This window comes from Manacus candei, unplaced genomic scaffold (assembly GCF_025592945.1).
Source record: "Manacus candei isolate 608988 ecotype Guabito, Panama unplaced genomic scaffold, ASM2559294v1 h1tg000071l, whole genome shotgun sequence".
Lineage (NCBI taxonomy): Eukaryota > Metazoa > Chordata > Aves > Passeriformes > Pipridae > Manacus > Manacus candei.
In genome coordinates this window covers 11,492,206-11,504,810 of record NW_026138119.1, presented here as the reverse complement: position 1 = coordinate 11,504,810, position 12,605 = coordinate 11,492,206, and the positions used below count along the sequence as shown (strand labels likewise).

At 60.2% G+C, this 12,605-nt stretch overlaps 2 protein-coding genes across 3 annotated transcripts; one reads left to right on the top strand and one right to left on the bottom strand.

Annotated features, from left to right (window-relative positions):
• The first annotated feature begins 100 nt into the window (after positions 1-100).
• FUT7 (fucosyltransferase 7) lies at positions 101-3,035 on the top strand. 2 transcript variants are annotated; one of them, XM_051807432.1, is made up of 2 exons: positions 101-141; positions 1,713-3,035. In XM_051807432.1, the coding sequence occupies exon 2, from the start codon at positions 1,757-1,759 to the stop codon at positions 2,798-2,800; it is 1,044 nt and encodes a 347-aa protein (XP_051663392.1). In that variant the 5' UTR covers positions 101-141; positions 1,713-1,756; the 3' UTR covers positions 2,801-3,035. The 2 variants fall into 2 exon arrangements, with proteins under 2 accessions (XP_051663392.1, XP_051663391.1); XM_051807431.1 differs by lacking the exon at positions 101-141 and adding an exon at positions 1,106-1,308.
• Positions 3,036-5,224: 2,189 nt separating this feature from the next.
• LOC127479926 (POU domain, class 5, transcription factor 3-like) lies at positions 5,225-10,456 on the bottom strand. The gene is made up of 5 exons (XM_051807423.1): positions 9,956-10,456; positions 8,245-8,356; positions 7,711-7,841; positions 7,013-7,177; positions 5,225-6,297 (listed from the first exon to the last, which is right to left on the bottom strand). The coding sequence occupies exons 1-5, from the start codon at positions 10,454-10,456 to the stop codon at positions 6,046-6,048; spliced, it is 1,161 nt and encodes a 386-aa protein (XP_051663383.1). The 3' UTR covers positions 5,225-6,045.
• Positions 10,457-12,605: the final 2,149 nt, after the last annotated feature.

The following is a 12,605-nucleotide window of genomic DNA, read 5'->3' as shown; positions in this document are numbered from 1 at the left end:
CTGCCACATGGGGCAGGAAGGACCCGCCATGGGGTTGGGACAAGGCAAAAAACCACAGAAAAGAGGAAGCCTTTGAGTGCCCCAGCCCAGTGCGGCAGCGCCCAGGCAGACGCACCTGGCATCTTGCACACCTCCATCCCGGTAAGTCTGAGTTCAGCACTGCTGACCACCAAGGGGAGAGGGGCTGAGAAATGGGGCAGCCCCTGGCACTGCTGGAGTAGGAGGTTCCCTTTCAGATCATCCCCAAAACGGGGGCAGCATCCCTGCTGCCGAGGAGAGGGACCCACAGCATTGATGTGCAGTGCAGGGAACCAGGAAAGCTTTCCCAGCCCTCTCTGCTTCCCATGCCAGGTTTGTCTGGAGCCTAAACTTAGCTTGGTATATTTTAGCAGGACAGATGGAGCGGGCCAAGGCAAGGAAGGGATTTTTTGCAGCCAAGCTGCAGTGCTGGGGTGGGTGGAGAAGTAGGGCACTGCTTTCCAGGAGACTCCAATACTGGAGGAATGGGCCCAGCCCCAGCTGGCACCAGGATGCAGGCAGCCCGTGTGTTTCCAGAGGTTTCCACAAACAAGAAACCACCTTTGCTACTGAATGCCATGGGTGGCCTGCAGGCACTGAGCCCTGCCCTGGGACTGGCACTCCAGACTGGGCTCAAGCTGGTAGCTAGTCTCCAGCCCAGCCAAGCATCCCCCTTTCCACCTTCACCACTGCTCTGCTCCCAGCAGTGTTGCTGGTTAAACCACAGTGGAGGCTCAAGGCAGACAGATGGGCACCGTAGGAGGGTGAGTATCCCACAGCTGGAGGGCCCGTGTGCCTGCGGGCTGAGCCCCATCAGTGGCAGCCCCAAGTGCTGCACTGCCTTCCCTGCCCTCCCTTCCCACGCTGCCCTTTCTGCCCTTTTTGTTCTCACTGCCCTCCCTGCCCTTCGTGCCTGCACAGCAAAGTACTGGCCATCTGTGACATTCTGAATATAAAATATGAGTGTTTGGGGTACTGAGGCTACAACCTCCCAGCTTGCTGGGGGTCCTCATGTCCTTGGGGGCTGGGGATAGCACCCTGATCTGGGGAGAGCACCTCGAGCTTGGGGATTGCCTTGTGATTGTTGCAGAAGAATGCTGGGGCACTTCTTGGGCAGGACACTCCAGTCCTGAAATGGAGTGTCCCTGAATGGAGTTTCAGACTTCACAGTCAGCCCCAGAGACACTCCATTTTGCAGCTGGGGCCTCACCGTGGGGTTATTTAGGTGGGACTGGGATCTTCTTCCTCATCCTCTGGTGCACAGCTGCGGCAAGGCTGGCTGCATATCAGGTTTGACATATTCTGGACAAAGTAAGGAGTGGGACCATGGCTACATGTCAGGTGGGGAAACTGAGGCACAGAGCAAGCACCAAGGACCTCTTGTGATGGGCAGTGGGGCAGGGGGCACAAGTGGATGCTTCCCATCAGCTCTGCACCTTCTGGCAGTATCTGTGCTCACCCAAAGATGGAGACACCAGGGATCATGGGAGGGAGAACAAAGACCACCCTGGGGTGACACCAGGTGCACAGGGAACCCTGTGGTACAGGGGAGCAGACAGTCCAGGGGTGATGTTGAGGACCAGGTTTCATGGAGAAGGCCTGTCTCTGGCCCCTCAGATCCCAGCACCTCCCAGTCACCCCTTGCTCCCGGCAAGCTGAGACGATGGCCATTGGTGGTCTCTCCTCTGTCCCAGGCATCAGCTTTGTCACCTGAGGAGGTGACAGCCATCCTGCCAGCATGCCCCGGGCATCACCACTGCCATGGTCACCATGGGGCCGGCCTGGTGTGAAGACCTTGGTCACTGCTGGGGTGTTTGTAACCACGCTCTGGAACCTGAGGTGCTTCCTCAGCCCCTCCAATGGCTCCAGAGAAGACTCTAAACACACAGAGCCACTGCTGGTGCTGGTGTGGGAATGGCCCTCGAAGCAGGTCCCCAATGTCAGTGGGGACGTGTGCCACGAGCTGTACGGCGTCACAGGCTGCTGGCTCACCACAGAGCGGCAGCTCCTGCACCAGGCCGATGTGGTGGTGTTCCCCCATGCCAGGCTTCAGCCTGGCCAGGACAGGCTGCCCAAGGAGAGACCACCAGGACAGAACTGGGTGTGGGTCTCCCTGGAGTCCCCCTCCAACAGTAGAGCTCTAGCAGGATGGAACCAGACCTTCAACTGGGTGATGACCTACAGGCAGGACTCAGACATCTTTATCCCCTATGGCAAGCTTGTGCCCAACCGCTCGGCCACTATGAACATCCCTGCAAAGACCAACTTGGTATCCTGGGTTATCAGCAACTACCACAGGACTCAGAAGAGAGCTGAAGTCTACAAAAACCTCTCCAGGTACCTCCATGTGAATGTATACGGGAAAGCAAACAACAAACCCCTCTGCAAGGACTGCCTCTTGCCAACGACATCCAAGTCCAGGTTCTACCTGGCCTTCGAGAACTCCATCCACCGGGACTACATCACAGAGAAGCTCTGGAGGAACTCGCTGCTGGCCGGCACTGTGCCCGTGGTGCTGGGGCCACCCCGGGCCAACTATGAGCAGTTCATTCCTGCCGATTCCTTCATCCACGTTGATGACTTCAACTCCCTGGAGGAGCTGGCCATCTTCCTGAAGACCATGAACTCCAGCCGCTACCAGCAGTTCTTTGCCTGGCAGAGGAGGTTCAGCGTGAAGCTCTACACTGACTGGAGGGAGCGGATCTGCACCATCTGCACCGCTTACCCCCACCTGCCCCGCGGCCACCTCTATCCCGACCTGCAGAGCTGGTTCAACTCCTAGTGTGTGCCAGGACCATTGGGATGTATCCAGGCAGAGGATACAGGGGTGGGAGGTGTGTGAGGCACCCACCTGCAGACTAGGATGTGGGGCACAGAGAGAAGGGAGGACCACTCTTGTCCCAACCCAGCTGTTGCCACACTGGGACCTTGAGCAATTCCCCATGACTTAATTTTCCTGACCCAATGTTGACCATCTTGCCAGAGTGCTGGCAGGACCATAGGGTGCTTTGGAAATAAATGGTACATTGCTGCCGAGGCTGTGCCTGTGGTGTAAGGTGTGGGCAGGGCAGGGGGCTGGTGGGCGGCTGAGGGTTCCTGTGATCCTCAGTGTCCCCCCAGCACCATTTGCTGGGTGCCAAAGCCCTGGGGCAGAGGCCGCATGGTGACATTTGCGGCTGGGGTGGAAGAGCCATGCTCAAGCAGTACAGGGGGGCCCAGCACCCCATGGCCAGGAGGGAACACAGCCTCTGCTCCCCCATTTCCTGGCAGCACCCATCTCCCCCACCCCCCTTGAATCGTGGGTGCCACTATGCCAATGAGGAGCCACAGGACAGCAGATCCTCTCAGGGCAATTTCAAAGTCAGCCAGGCACAGGGATGCTGTGGTTTGTCACTCCCTCCCTGCTGTGGCAGGAAGGAAGCAAGCTGGTGGCCTCTGGGAGCAAAGCTAGTCCCATGGGCACCCTGCACACACAGACATAGCACTGTGGGGACCCTGCACCATGTCCACCCTGCACCATGCACACATCCTGCTCAGACAGCACCCTACATTATGGGCACCCAGTACCATGTATACCCCCTGCAGCATGGGCACCATCCAGGATCAGTGGTGATTTTGGGTTTGAGTGACAGGACCAGGGAGTGAGACACACTGCTCTACCCATGCCTTGCCCCATGCCCTTCTGCTCGGTATCATCAACCCCAGTGATATCAACAACTTTTAGTCACAAGTTTCCCCAAGTTTTCCTCCCTGCAGCTCTGAAGTCACCCAACTCCACCCCTGCCACCCTGTGACCCACCAGGTGCCCACCAGGACTCAGGTCCCCCTTGGTAGAGGGGGCAACCCTGCCCTAGTGCCAGCCCTGGTGGGGTGGCAGATGAACAGGCACACCACGCTCTTCTGACTTCTGTGGCTTCCGATTTCCGCTTTGTTTTCTGGGTCAACCAGAAGTGGAGAAGGAGGGGCTGTGGGTGCCCACAGACAGGTGCTGGGTGCCCACGGGCAGGGTGCCGGGGCTGTGGGATATGGGGGTCGGGGCTCCTACCTGGCTGGAAATAGAAAATCAGATGGTGGAAATGTGGAGACAAGCAGACCTCAGGGAGATGATACCCTTCTCAGCTTTCTGCTCCCAACCCCACCATCCTCCCACACCCTTAAACTGCGCAGCTGTGACAGGGACAGTTTCTAGTGGATGCCATGTATGGCTGTGCCCCCACTCCACAGGCAGGCAGGGAAGTATCCCTGGGTAACAAGTAGGGATGTAGAGTGAGCCAAGGGGGTCCTGCCACGCAGGGCTGGCACCCAGTCCGGCAGAGTCCCAGGGTGCTCTGTTAGCAGCTCCTTAAAGTGCCCCCACTCCAGGCAGACCTGTAGACCAAATCAGCTGCCGAGCTGAAAATTGGGCTTTCCAGAAGCTTCCCTACAGGTTTGGTTGGGGATTTCATTCTGCTCGGGGGAAGGTCCCTCAAGGGAAAGGGCTGGAGGCAAATCAGCTGCCGAGACCACAGTAGGGAAATGCGAAGTCATCCCCCAGACACCCCTGGTTCTCACTGGCTCAGCTCCCAATGCCCACTGGACCTGCCTGGCTGGGTTGGCATCACCCCAGCATGAGGCTGACTCAGATGGACCACACACACAGGAGCATCCATCCTTTGCCCATCAGTGTCGCACCAGCAGCCCTGTGGGTGAGAACAAACCCACCTTCCCAGACCTCTTCCCTGCCTACCACTCTACATCCTCCCTAGTCCTTCCCTGTCCATGGCAGCTGCTGAAGCAGCCTGTAAATGAGATCCCACTGCTTCCCCCTTTCCCAGCAGCTACAGCAAACCAGCAGTTTAAACTGGGTGGAAGATGACCCCCCCCTTCACTTTTGACCCCCTCTACTTCAGGAGGGGAACAGCCTCTCCAGAACCAAGCTGCCACCAGTCCTGGTTTAGGGGCCAAGCTGCAGGCAGCCAAGAGCTGGGTGTTGCCAGCGTGACCGGGACACGTCCATTCTCTTTGGGTGCCTTGGTCCAGTGTCGCTGTGCCCCCACATGCAGCCAAACCTGCACTGCTGGGCTGCAGGTGCAGGGATGCAAGTGAAGCAAGGAAAGGGTTAACTCATTCTTGCCCCAAAGAACTCTGAGATTTATTTCATTGCCAAGGGGAATGTGATTAAGAACAAAAAATATAAAAATCATCATTAACTACAGCAGGCTGGAAGGCTTGGGGTGCTAGCAGCATGGACAGGGCGCTGTTGGCCCCCTGGGCTGGGACCCCCCAGGGAAAGGTGGTTTCTGGGCAGCCAAGCCAGGCTGGGGCAGGGGACAGTGGCTGGAGAGTGAGGAGGGCCCAGGGGACTGAGGGTCCTCAGTCCCCTTTGCCCAGTTTGTGCTGGGCACAAGCGCTGGGGAGGACCCCCCTGACCCAAACAGGCCTCACTAGCTGACCCACAGAGGGGTGAAGCTCTCCTGTGCCACAGCTCAAGGGGTGGCGGGGGCTCACCTCCACCCCTTGCCCCTGGCCTCAGCTTACCCTGGCTGCCCAGGAGGGTGGGTAGAGCCACCAGGGCCCCTCAGCCCTGGCATGGTGTTCCAGCCCTGCTCTACATGACAGGGAGGAGGCACCTGGGAAACTAGATCACTACAAAAATTTTTGCTTTTTAAAACTACAACCAAAAACCATTTCAAAAAATAATAAAACCACCCCCCTCCCCCCACCCCAAAATCTAAAAAATACTTTTTTTTGGGTCTTCCAGAAGAGCGGCTGGGGCTGTGCGCACATGGCTTCAGGGGGTGCAGTGGGGCAGGAGCAGCTGCCCCTAGGAGAGGTCAGAGGGGGGGCCAATGCTGCTGGGACCAGTAAGATCACATAACTGGGAAGGGCTGGGAGCAACCGTAGACAGCGAGCGACAGGCTCCCAGCCCCTTGCAACCCAAAAAGCCCCACACAGCAGCCCAACGAGCGGAAGCAGGGCTTTGCCTGGGCCAGCCCGGGGCAAAGTGGGGGCTGCCAGACCACCTGCAGTGACCCCACAGCCCCTGGTTCAGTGGCCGCTGTTGCTCATGGAGAGCCCAGGCTGCAGCGCTTGTGGGAACATCTCAGCTTTGTGAAAGGTCGGCATGTAGATGGGAGGGGAGGGTGCCAGGCTGTAGCCCTGGGACGTCACTGGGATGGGCAGGGTGGGCGGCACCAGCGGCTGGTTCATGTTGTACATCATCCCATCTGCCTCGTTGCCATAGGGCAGCAGCAGCCGTTTGCCTTTCTGACGCCGGTTGCAGAACCAGACCCGGACCACCTGCAGGGAGGGAGACAGAGAGATGGGTGAGGGGGTGACCCCAGGCACTCTGTGGGTGACAAGGAGACCCTTCTACTGGTGGCACCTCCACAGCACCCCAAGTTGCCAGTGCAGCCCCCTCCCTGCCACACATCTCTTTCCTGGTCTGAGCCCTGATGGACTCCAGCCAGGAACACTTTTCCGTTGCTTCCAGAGCTGAGAGAGGTAGAAAATGTTTAACAGGAAAGAAGATAATGAATTGAAAGAAAGGTTTCTCTCCAAAGGCCAGTGGCATTATCAGATGAAGCCAATATGCATTTGTGACTGGAACTTGTGTATTGTTCGTAGGTTGTGGTTTGTTGGTCTTCTCGTGCATTTCCACTTCCAACGAAGAAAAAAAGTTTTCACTTTCCATGTGGGTTCTTGGGGGTAAAAATCAGCTCCTTTAGAGGTGAATTAGTATCAAAGGATTACTTTTATATATTATGTGCATATACACAAACACAGATGGGCGTTGTGTTGGGTCTGGGAATTATTTTTGTGCCTGTAAAGTTTTAAATACTCCATCTGTGAAGGAAAGTCTCCTCTGGAGCCAAGTGGGTTTTTTTTCATACTGATGAGCTATACCTCATAACTGCTTACTTCTGCTCTGAGACAAAGTATCAACCTGGCCTGACACAGATGCTCAGGAGCTGCTGACATTTGGGCACCCACCCTTCCCACCCTCTCAACCTACGTCTTTATCCAGGTTGAGGTCCTCAGCAATCTGGGAGATCTCCTGGGGATTGGGCTTCACGCACTTGCGGAAGAAGCTCTCCAGTGTCCCCTTCACATTGGTCTCAATGCTGGTCCTGCGTTTTCTCTTCCGGGCTTGGGCCAGTACTTGCTCCGCATTGCACATCTGGGAACAAGAGAGGGAACATGTTGGTCACTGGATGGAAGAGTCTCCACCAGGCTCTGGGCACACATGTGGCTGGCTGCAGAGCTCTGGGTCAGACTGTGTGTCCCTGTGACTCTCCACTGAGCATCACTCCATTGTGACTGGGGCCATTCCCAGTATCCCAGCCCTGCCAGCAGCTGGTATGGGGAGGCTGGACACATCTTCCTGCACCCCCACCAGGTTCCCCAGGGAGCAGTAAGCTGCACATTTAGCCTTTCTGAGGTTCCAGCAGGACCTGGCTGCTCCAAGATGGGAGCTGCCATAATCACTAGGTGTCTGTGGGGGATTGGGCTCCCCTCAGCTTGGCAGAAAGCAATACTCAGCGATGTCCCCCCAAGCCGGACTGAAGCCATGCAGTGAGATGCTGCTGTGGCACAAAATACCTCCTGTTTCCCTTTTCTCTCCCCAAAGGCATGTTGGAAATGGAGAAGAATCTGTGGCTTGAGGGCTTGCAGGCGTAGGGTACCCCAGCTCCCACCCTCCCTAGCCCGCACCTCTTGCATGTTGTCCGTGTTCTCTGCCTCGTTGAGCCAGCGCTGCAACAGTGGTTTCAGCTTGCACATGTTCTTGAAGCTGAGCTGGAGCGCTTCGAAGCGGCAGATGGTCGTCTGGCTGAACATCTTCCCTGCATGGGCAGGGAGGGCAGGGCATCATGCACCGCGCAGCTGCCCCCATCTGCAGCCCCCCAGGATCTGCCACCCCCAAACCTCCCCTGTCCCTGGAAGACCAGGGAATGGATTCTTTCTTCTGCTTCAGCAGGGATTTAAAGCTCTGAAAAAGCAACTGTAGCTATCGTATTAAACCAGTTTCCTGCTATGGAACCCTTCGAGCTCACCGCAGGGCTGGGCCCACCCCCCAACTCCCGCCCCGGGAGACCCAGGGCTGGTGCTTGTCGGCTCTTTTGCGGGTCGTTAAGGAGCAGAAGTCTCCATTGGGCCAGGTAATACCATCCCCCTCCCCAGCTTCTCCCTTCCCCCAGGCTGTGGGGGGAGAAGAGGGCCCTCCCCCGACCCTCTTCTGCCCCTCACCGTAGAGTGTGCCCAGAGCCAGCCCCACGTCGGCCTGGGTGAAGCCCAGCATGATGCGCTTGTGCTTGAGGTCCTTGGCGAACTGCTCCAGCTCTCCAGAGGTTGGCGCATCCTGGCAGGGACAGAGAAACACTGAGAGGAGACGACTCGTGGCCAGGGGCTGCTAAGCGCGGGGTCTGTCGGGTTGACGGGGTCCCCGTGGGACGGGGACAGCGCAGAGGGAGGCTCAGCTGAGCCCTCGGCAGCACGGACACGGGTCAAGTGCTTATGCGATGTGGTCCTTGGGCGATGGGATGGGCGACAGAGCGGTTTTTCCCAACCCCCGGGCGAGGGACTCTGCTCAGGTACCACGAAGCACCTCCATCATGCCCCACACAGGACCCCTCCCCCTCCCCCCCCCGGACTACGAACACTGCCCAGATCAACCCACGCCGCCGGCGGCGGCCAAGAGTGGCACAATGAGCACCCAGACCTCCTGGTCTGCCTCAACACGCCCTGGGAATGTCCCCTTTATCCCCCAGGTCGCGGTCTTCTGGCCTGATCAGAGGCAGCACCGACGGCCACATTGGACTGACGGCCCCAGATTCGCTCCGCTCCCACGTATCCCACCACACGACACCAAGACTCAGCTCTCCCGCGGCGTGGGCCACTTCGCCATGGCTCTGGGGCAGGGACGGCCCCTCGCCAACTGCTCTCCCGCCTGCGCCCGGGACAGGGAAAAGGCTCCCGTGAAGCGAGGGACCAAAGCGCCTGAGAGACGCGTGGGACTCAAGCTCCTCTTTGCCACCAGCAGGCTCTTTCCTTTTGGAAAGCGGTTACCCAGGCGGTTCCCACCTCCCTGCCGCGCAGTCTTCAGCCGCTGCGGTGGCATTTTTAAGTCTTTTACCCAAGTTCCATTTTTTAGCACAGTTGTGGGGTTTCTAGGCGTTCCTCCTGTCACCGAGCCGCGGCTTATAATTCCAGGCGTAGATCAGCAGCGGGAAGCCCGGAATATCTCTCCCACGGGGCATTCTTCACTGTCCCGCAGCCGGGAAACACTCCTCGTGACCACCCCCTACCCAGCGCGGCCGACTGCGGCCCGGGGACCCGCACCCATTGTGCGTGGGAGCTCCCGCAGCCACGGCCCGGAGGCGGCTGCGCAAACACACCCAATCCTCGCACGGACCAGCCCTGGCATCGGCCGCGCTGCTGCTCCCGGAGCGGGCTCGTGTTATGGCAAGATGAAAAAATATTAAAAACTAACCCAAACCACAGGTCCGGCCGTGCCGGTAAGCAGTGCTGCCGCCCCCCCGCCTTCATCTTAGGGCTGTCTCTGCCCCAGCAACCGTGGGTGCCCACGGAGCTCCGGGAGCAGCGGCTGGGGACCGTGCGGCGGTGTCCCCAGTATCCCTCCAGAGCTGGCCTTCGACATCGCTACCCGGGGGGGCCCCGCCGCATCGCGTGTCAGGGGCGACAGAACAAAGAGAAAACTGCCTCCCTAAGCCCCCAAATTCCCTCTTTTACCCCAGAACACCCTCCCCGAGGCGCTCCCCCCGCTGAGAGGGTGATTGAGCCCCCTAGCGCCGTATCGGGGCTTCTCCCCGGGGGCACCCGACGGCGGGGCCGAATAGGAGGCTCTGGTCCCTGTCCCGGCAGCGGGCGGGGAGAAAAGCCGAGACACGCCGTGTGCGGGCGGCGGAAGGCCGCCCATCCTCACCCCGTGGGGTCTCACCTCCTCGCCGCTGTCGCTGGAGTGTCCGCCCTCGCTGGCGGCGCCGCTGGAGCTGCCGCTGCTGCCCAGCCCCGAGGGGCCGCCGGCGCCCGGCTGCAGCGCGGCGGGGCAGAGCTGGGGACCGGGGAAAGTAGGGGCGGCCGGGCCGGGGAAAGGCGGCCCAGGCAGGGCGGCGGGGCCAGGGGGCGCGGGGCCGGCCCAGGGCGGGGGCGGCCAGGCCGGGCCGCAGCAGGCGGCAGTGCGGGGCTCGGGCTCGGGCTGGCTGCAGGACCGGCTCGGGCGCGCCTCCGCCTTGGCAGGAGGCGCGGGGGCGGGCGGGGGCAGCCAGGCGCGGGCCGGCGGCGGGTCGCGGGCGGGCTCGGGTTCGGCGGCGGTGGCGGCGAAGGGGAAGAAGAGCGGCTGGGCGGGCGCCCCGTCGAAGCCGGCACGGGTGAAGGGTGGGCCGCCGTCGGTCAGGAGGCCGAAGGGGGCGGCCGGCAGCCCCCCGTCCGGGCTGAACATGCTGCCCGCCGCCCTAGGGCTCCATGCGGGGGCTGCCGGCCGCTGCCTCCCTGCTGCGGCGCCGCCGGGGCCTCTGAGAGCGGCGGGGCCGGGCCGGGCCGCCCCGCATCAGTGGGTCGGGCGTGAACTTGATCCCCCGGGGGGGCGGGAGGCACGGGGGGAAGGTACGGTGGGAGGGGGCAGCACCGGCCCACACCCTTGCCGCGGGGAGGTGGACGGGACGGCCCCGACGGGACAGGGAGAGGGGGAGGATACCGACCCTCCCGCGCAGCCTCGCACCTCTCCGGCCCCGCGCTGCTCGAGGAGGGACTCGTGACAGTGTTAGGGCAGCACCAGCCCCGGAGTCTCCCCATCTGGGAACCCCCCCAGCGCTATGGGGCCTGGGCAGGGAAAGGGATGGCTTTGGGGAGCTGCAGCGACATGAACCGTGGCCAGGGGCTGATGTGAGGGCAGCCACCTGCCTGCAGCAGCTCCTTGTCCCCAGGACGGTGGACAGGTCCCGGGATGCCAGTGCCATCGTGCAGCAGCAGGGATGGTCCAGAGCTTGGCCATCACCTCTTGCCCCTCTTGATGCCTGGTCTTATCGCCTGAGCCTTATGGCTCCATGGTGAGCATGGACAGAGCTGGGCCTGCCTAGACCTTTCACACTCTCACTGTCCCTCTCCTCTTCCTCTTTCTGCAGAGAAAAGTTGTGGTGTGGAGGAGCATGTCTGAGCCTGAGACCCCAGAGCTCAGGGTGTACTGCTAGGGAGGGAAACGCAGCCCAAGCTGTTGGCTCCACCGGCTCCACAATGGAGCATACTCCATATTTTCTCTAAAGGACTTTCCCCTCGCACTGCCCTTCACAGTGGCACTTTTGGGGTCAGCTCTAGGCTTTTCCCCCTTACTTCCCTCCTAGCTCAGCACGGGGAGCTTCCCTGATCCCAATACTGCCATCACATCAGCCTCTGGATATACCTGATGCCAGCTCCTGTGTGTGGGCAGACACTGGTGGTGTGGGCACTCCTTGAACCCAGCTGGAGCAGGGTGAGGTGTGACCCCACTGCTGGCACCCCCTGACCCCAGATGGAGCAGGGCGAGGAGCAACTCTGCTGCTGACAGTGATCCCGACACTGCTCCCTGTTTATTAACCCGGATTACCGGGAGCTGCTGCTGTCTCGCACTGGAGATATGCCGAGGAGATAGGCTGGAGCAGCCTCCCCCGCGGCGGGATGGGGATGAGGCTCTGGGGGGAACTAGGGGCAAGCGCTTGAGTGCTGGTTATGAAACACTTGCTTTGGCTCCCAAGACGGCTGGCACCCAGGGACTGGCACCCCAAGCCTCGTATCTACTGCTGACACAGAGGGACTGGTGCTCGGGGTCTGGCATCCAGGAACTGGCACCAAGGGACTGGTACCCAGGGACTGACATGCAGGGACTGACATTCAAGGACTGGTATCCACGGTGCCAGCAGCAGCCCCTGGCACTGCTGCATGTTGGGGGAAGTTGAACAGCTAACCCTCCTAATGATATTCTTATAAGGAAAAAAATATGGCCAAATGGATGAACTGGAATGAATGTCTCTTTCTGACGCCTGGCAGGACATCTATCAGGCTGCCCAACCTGGTTGTGTCAGGCTGCTCCGGGAGGGAGGGAAGCCCCAGGAAAATGAACGGATGGTGCTAAAAACCCTGTCAGTGGGGTTGTGTACCCTTTACTGAGCCCTGTGGCTGCAGGACCTGGGAGGCCTAATGTCCAGAGTTGGTGAGGCACCTTCCTGATTAGGGACTGAATTCGGTCGTGCCCAGGGGTGACCTGGACCCTGAGCTGTGCTGCCCGGAATGCTGGACCCCGTGTTGTGCAGGCAGACCTGCCTGCTGTTGCCTACTGCCAGCGGGCAGAGGAAATCTCTCTGCGGGACCCCGATGGCAGCCATCAGCCCTGCTCCTCCCGGACTCCTGCTGTGGCCCAGGGTTTCAGAAGCTCCTTGACCGGGCAGTAACTCCCCTTTCCTTTGATTTATTGTTCCCGAGCTGGACCCCCTCCTCCTGCCAACCTGCTCTTTCTCTCCATCCCCCCAGGAAGCCTCCCAGCCCTGCCTCCCCCCCTCCCCTCCCCTCCCCCCCCCCCCCCCCGGCCCTCAAACGCATTCCTGCTCCTTTCATATACA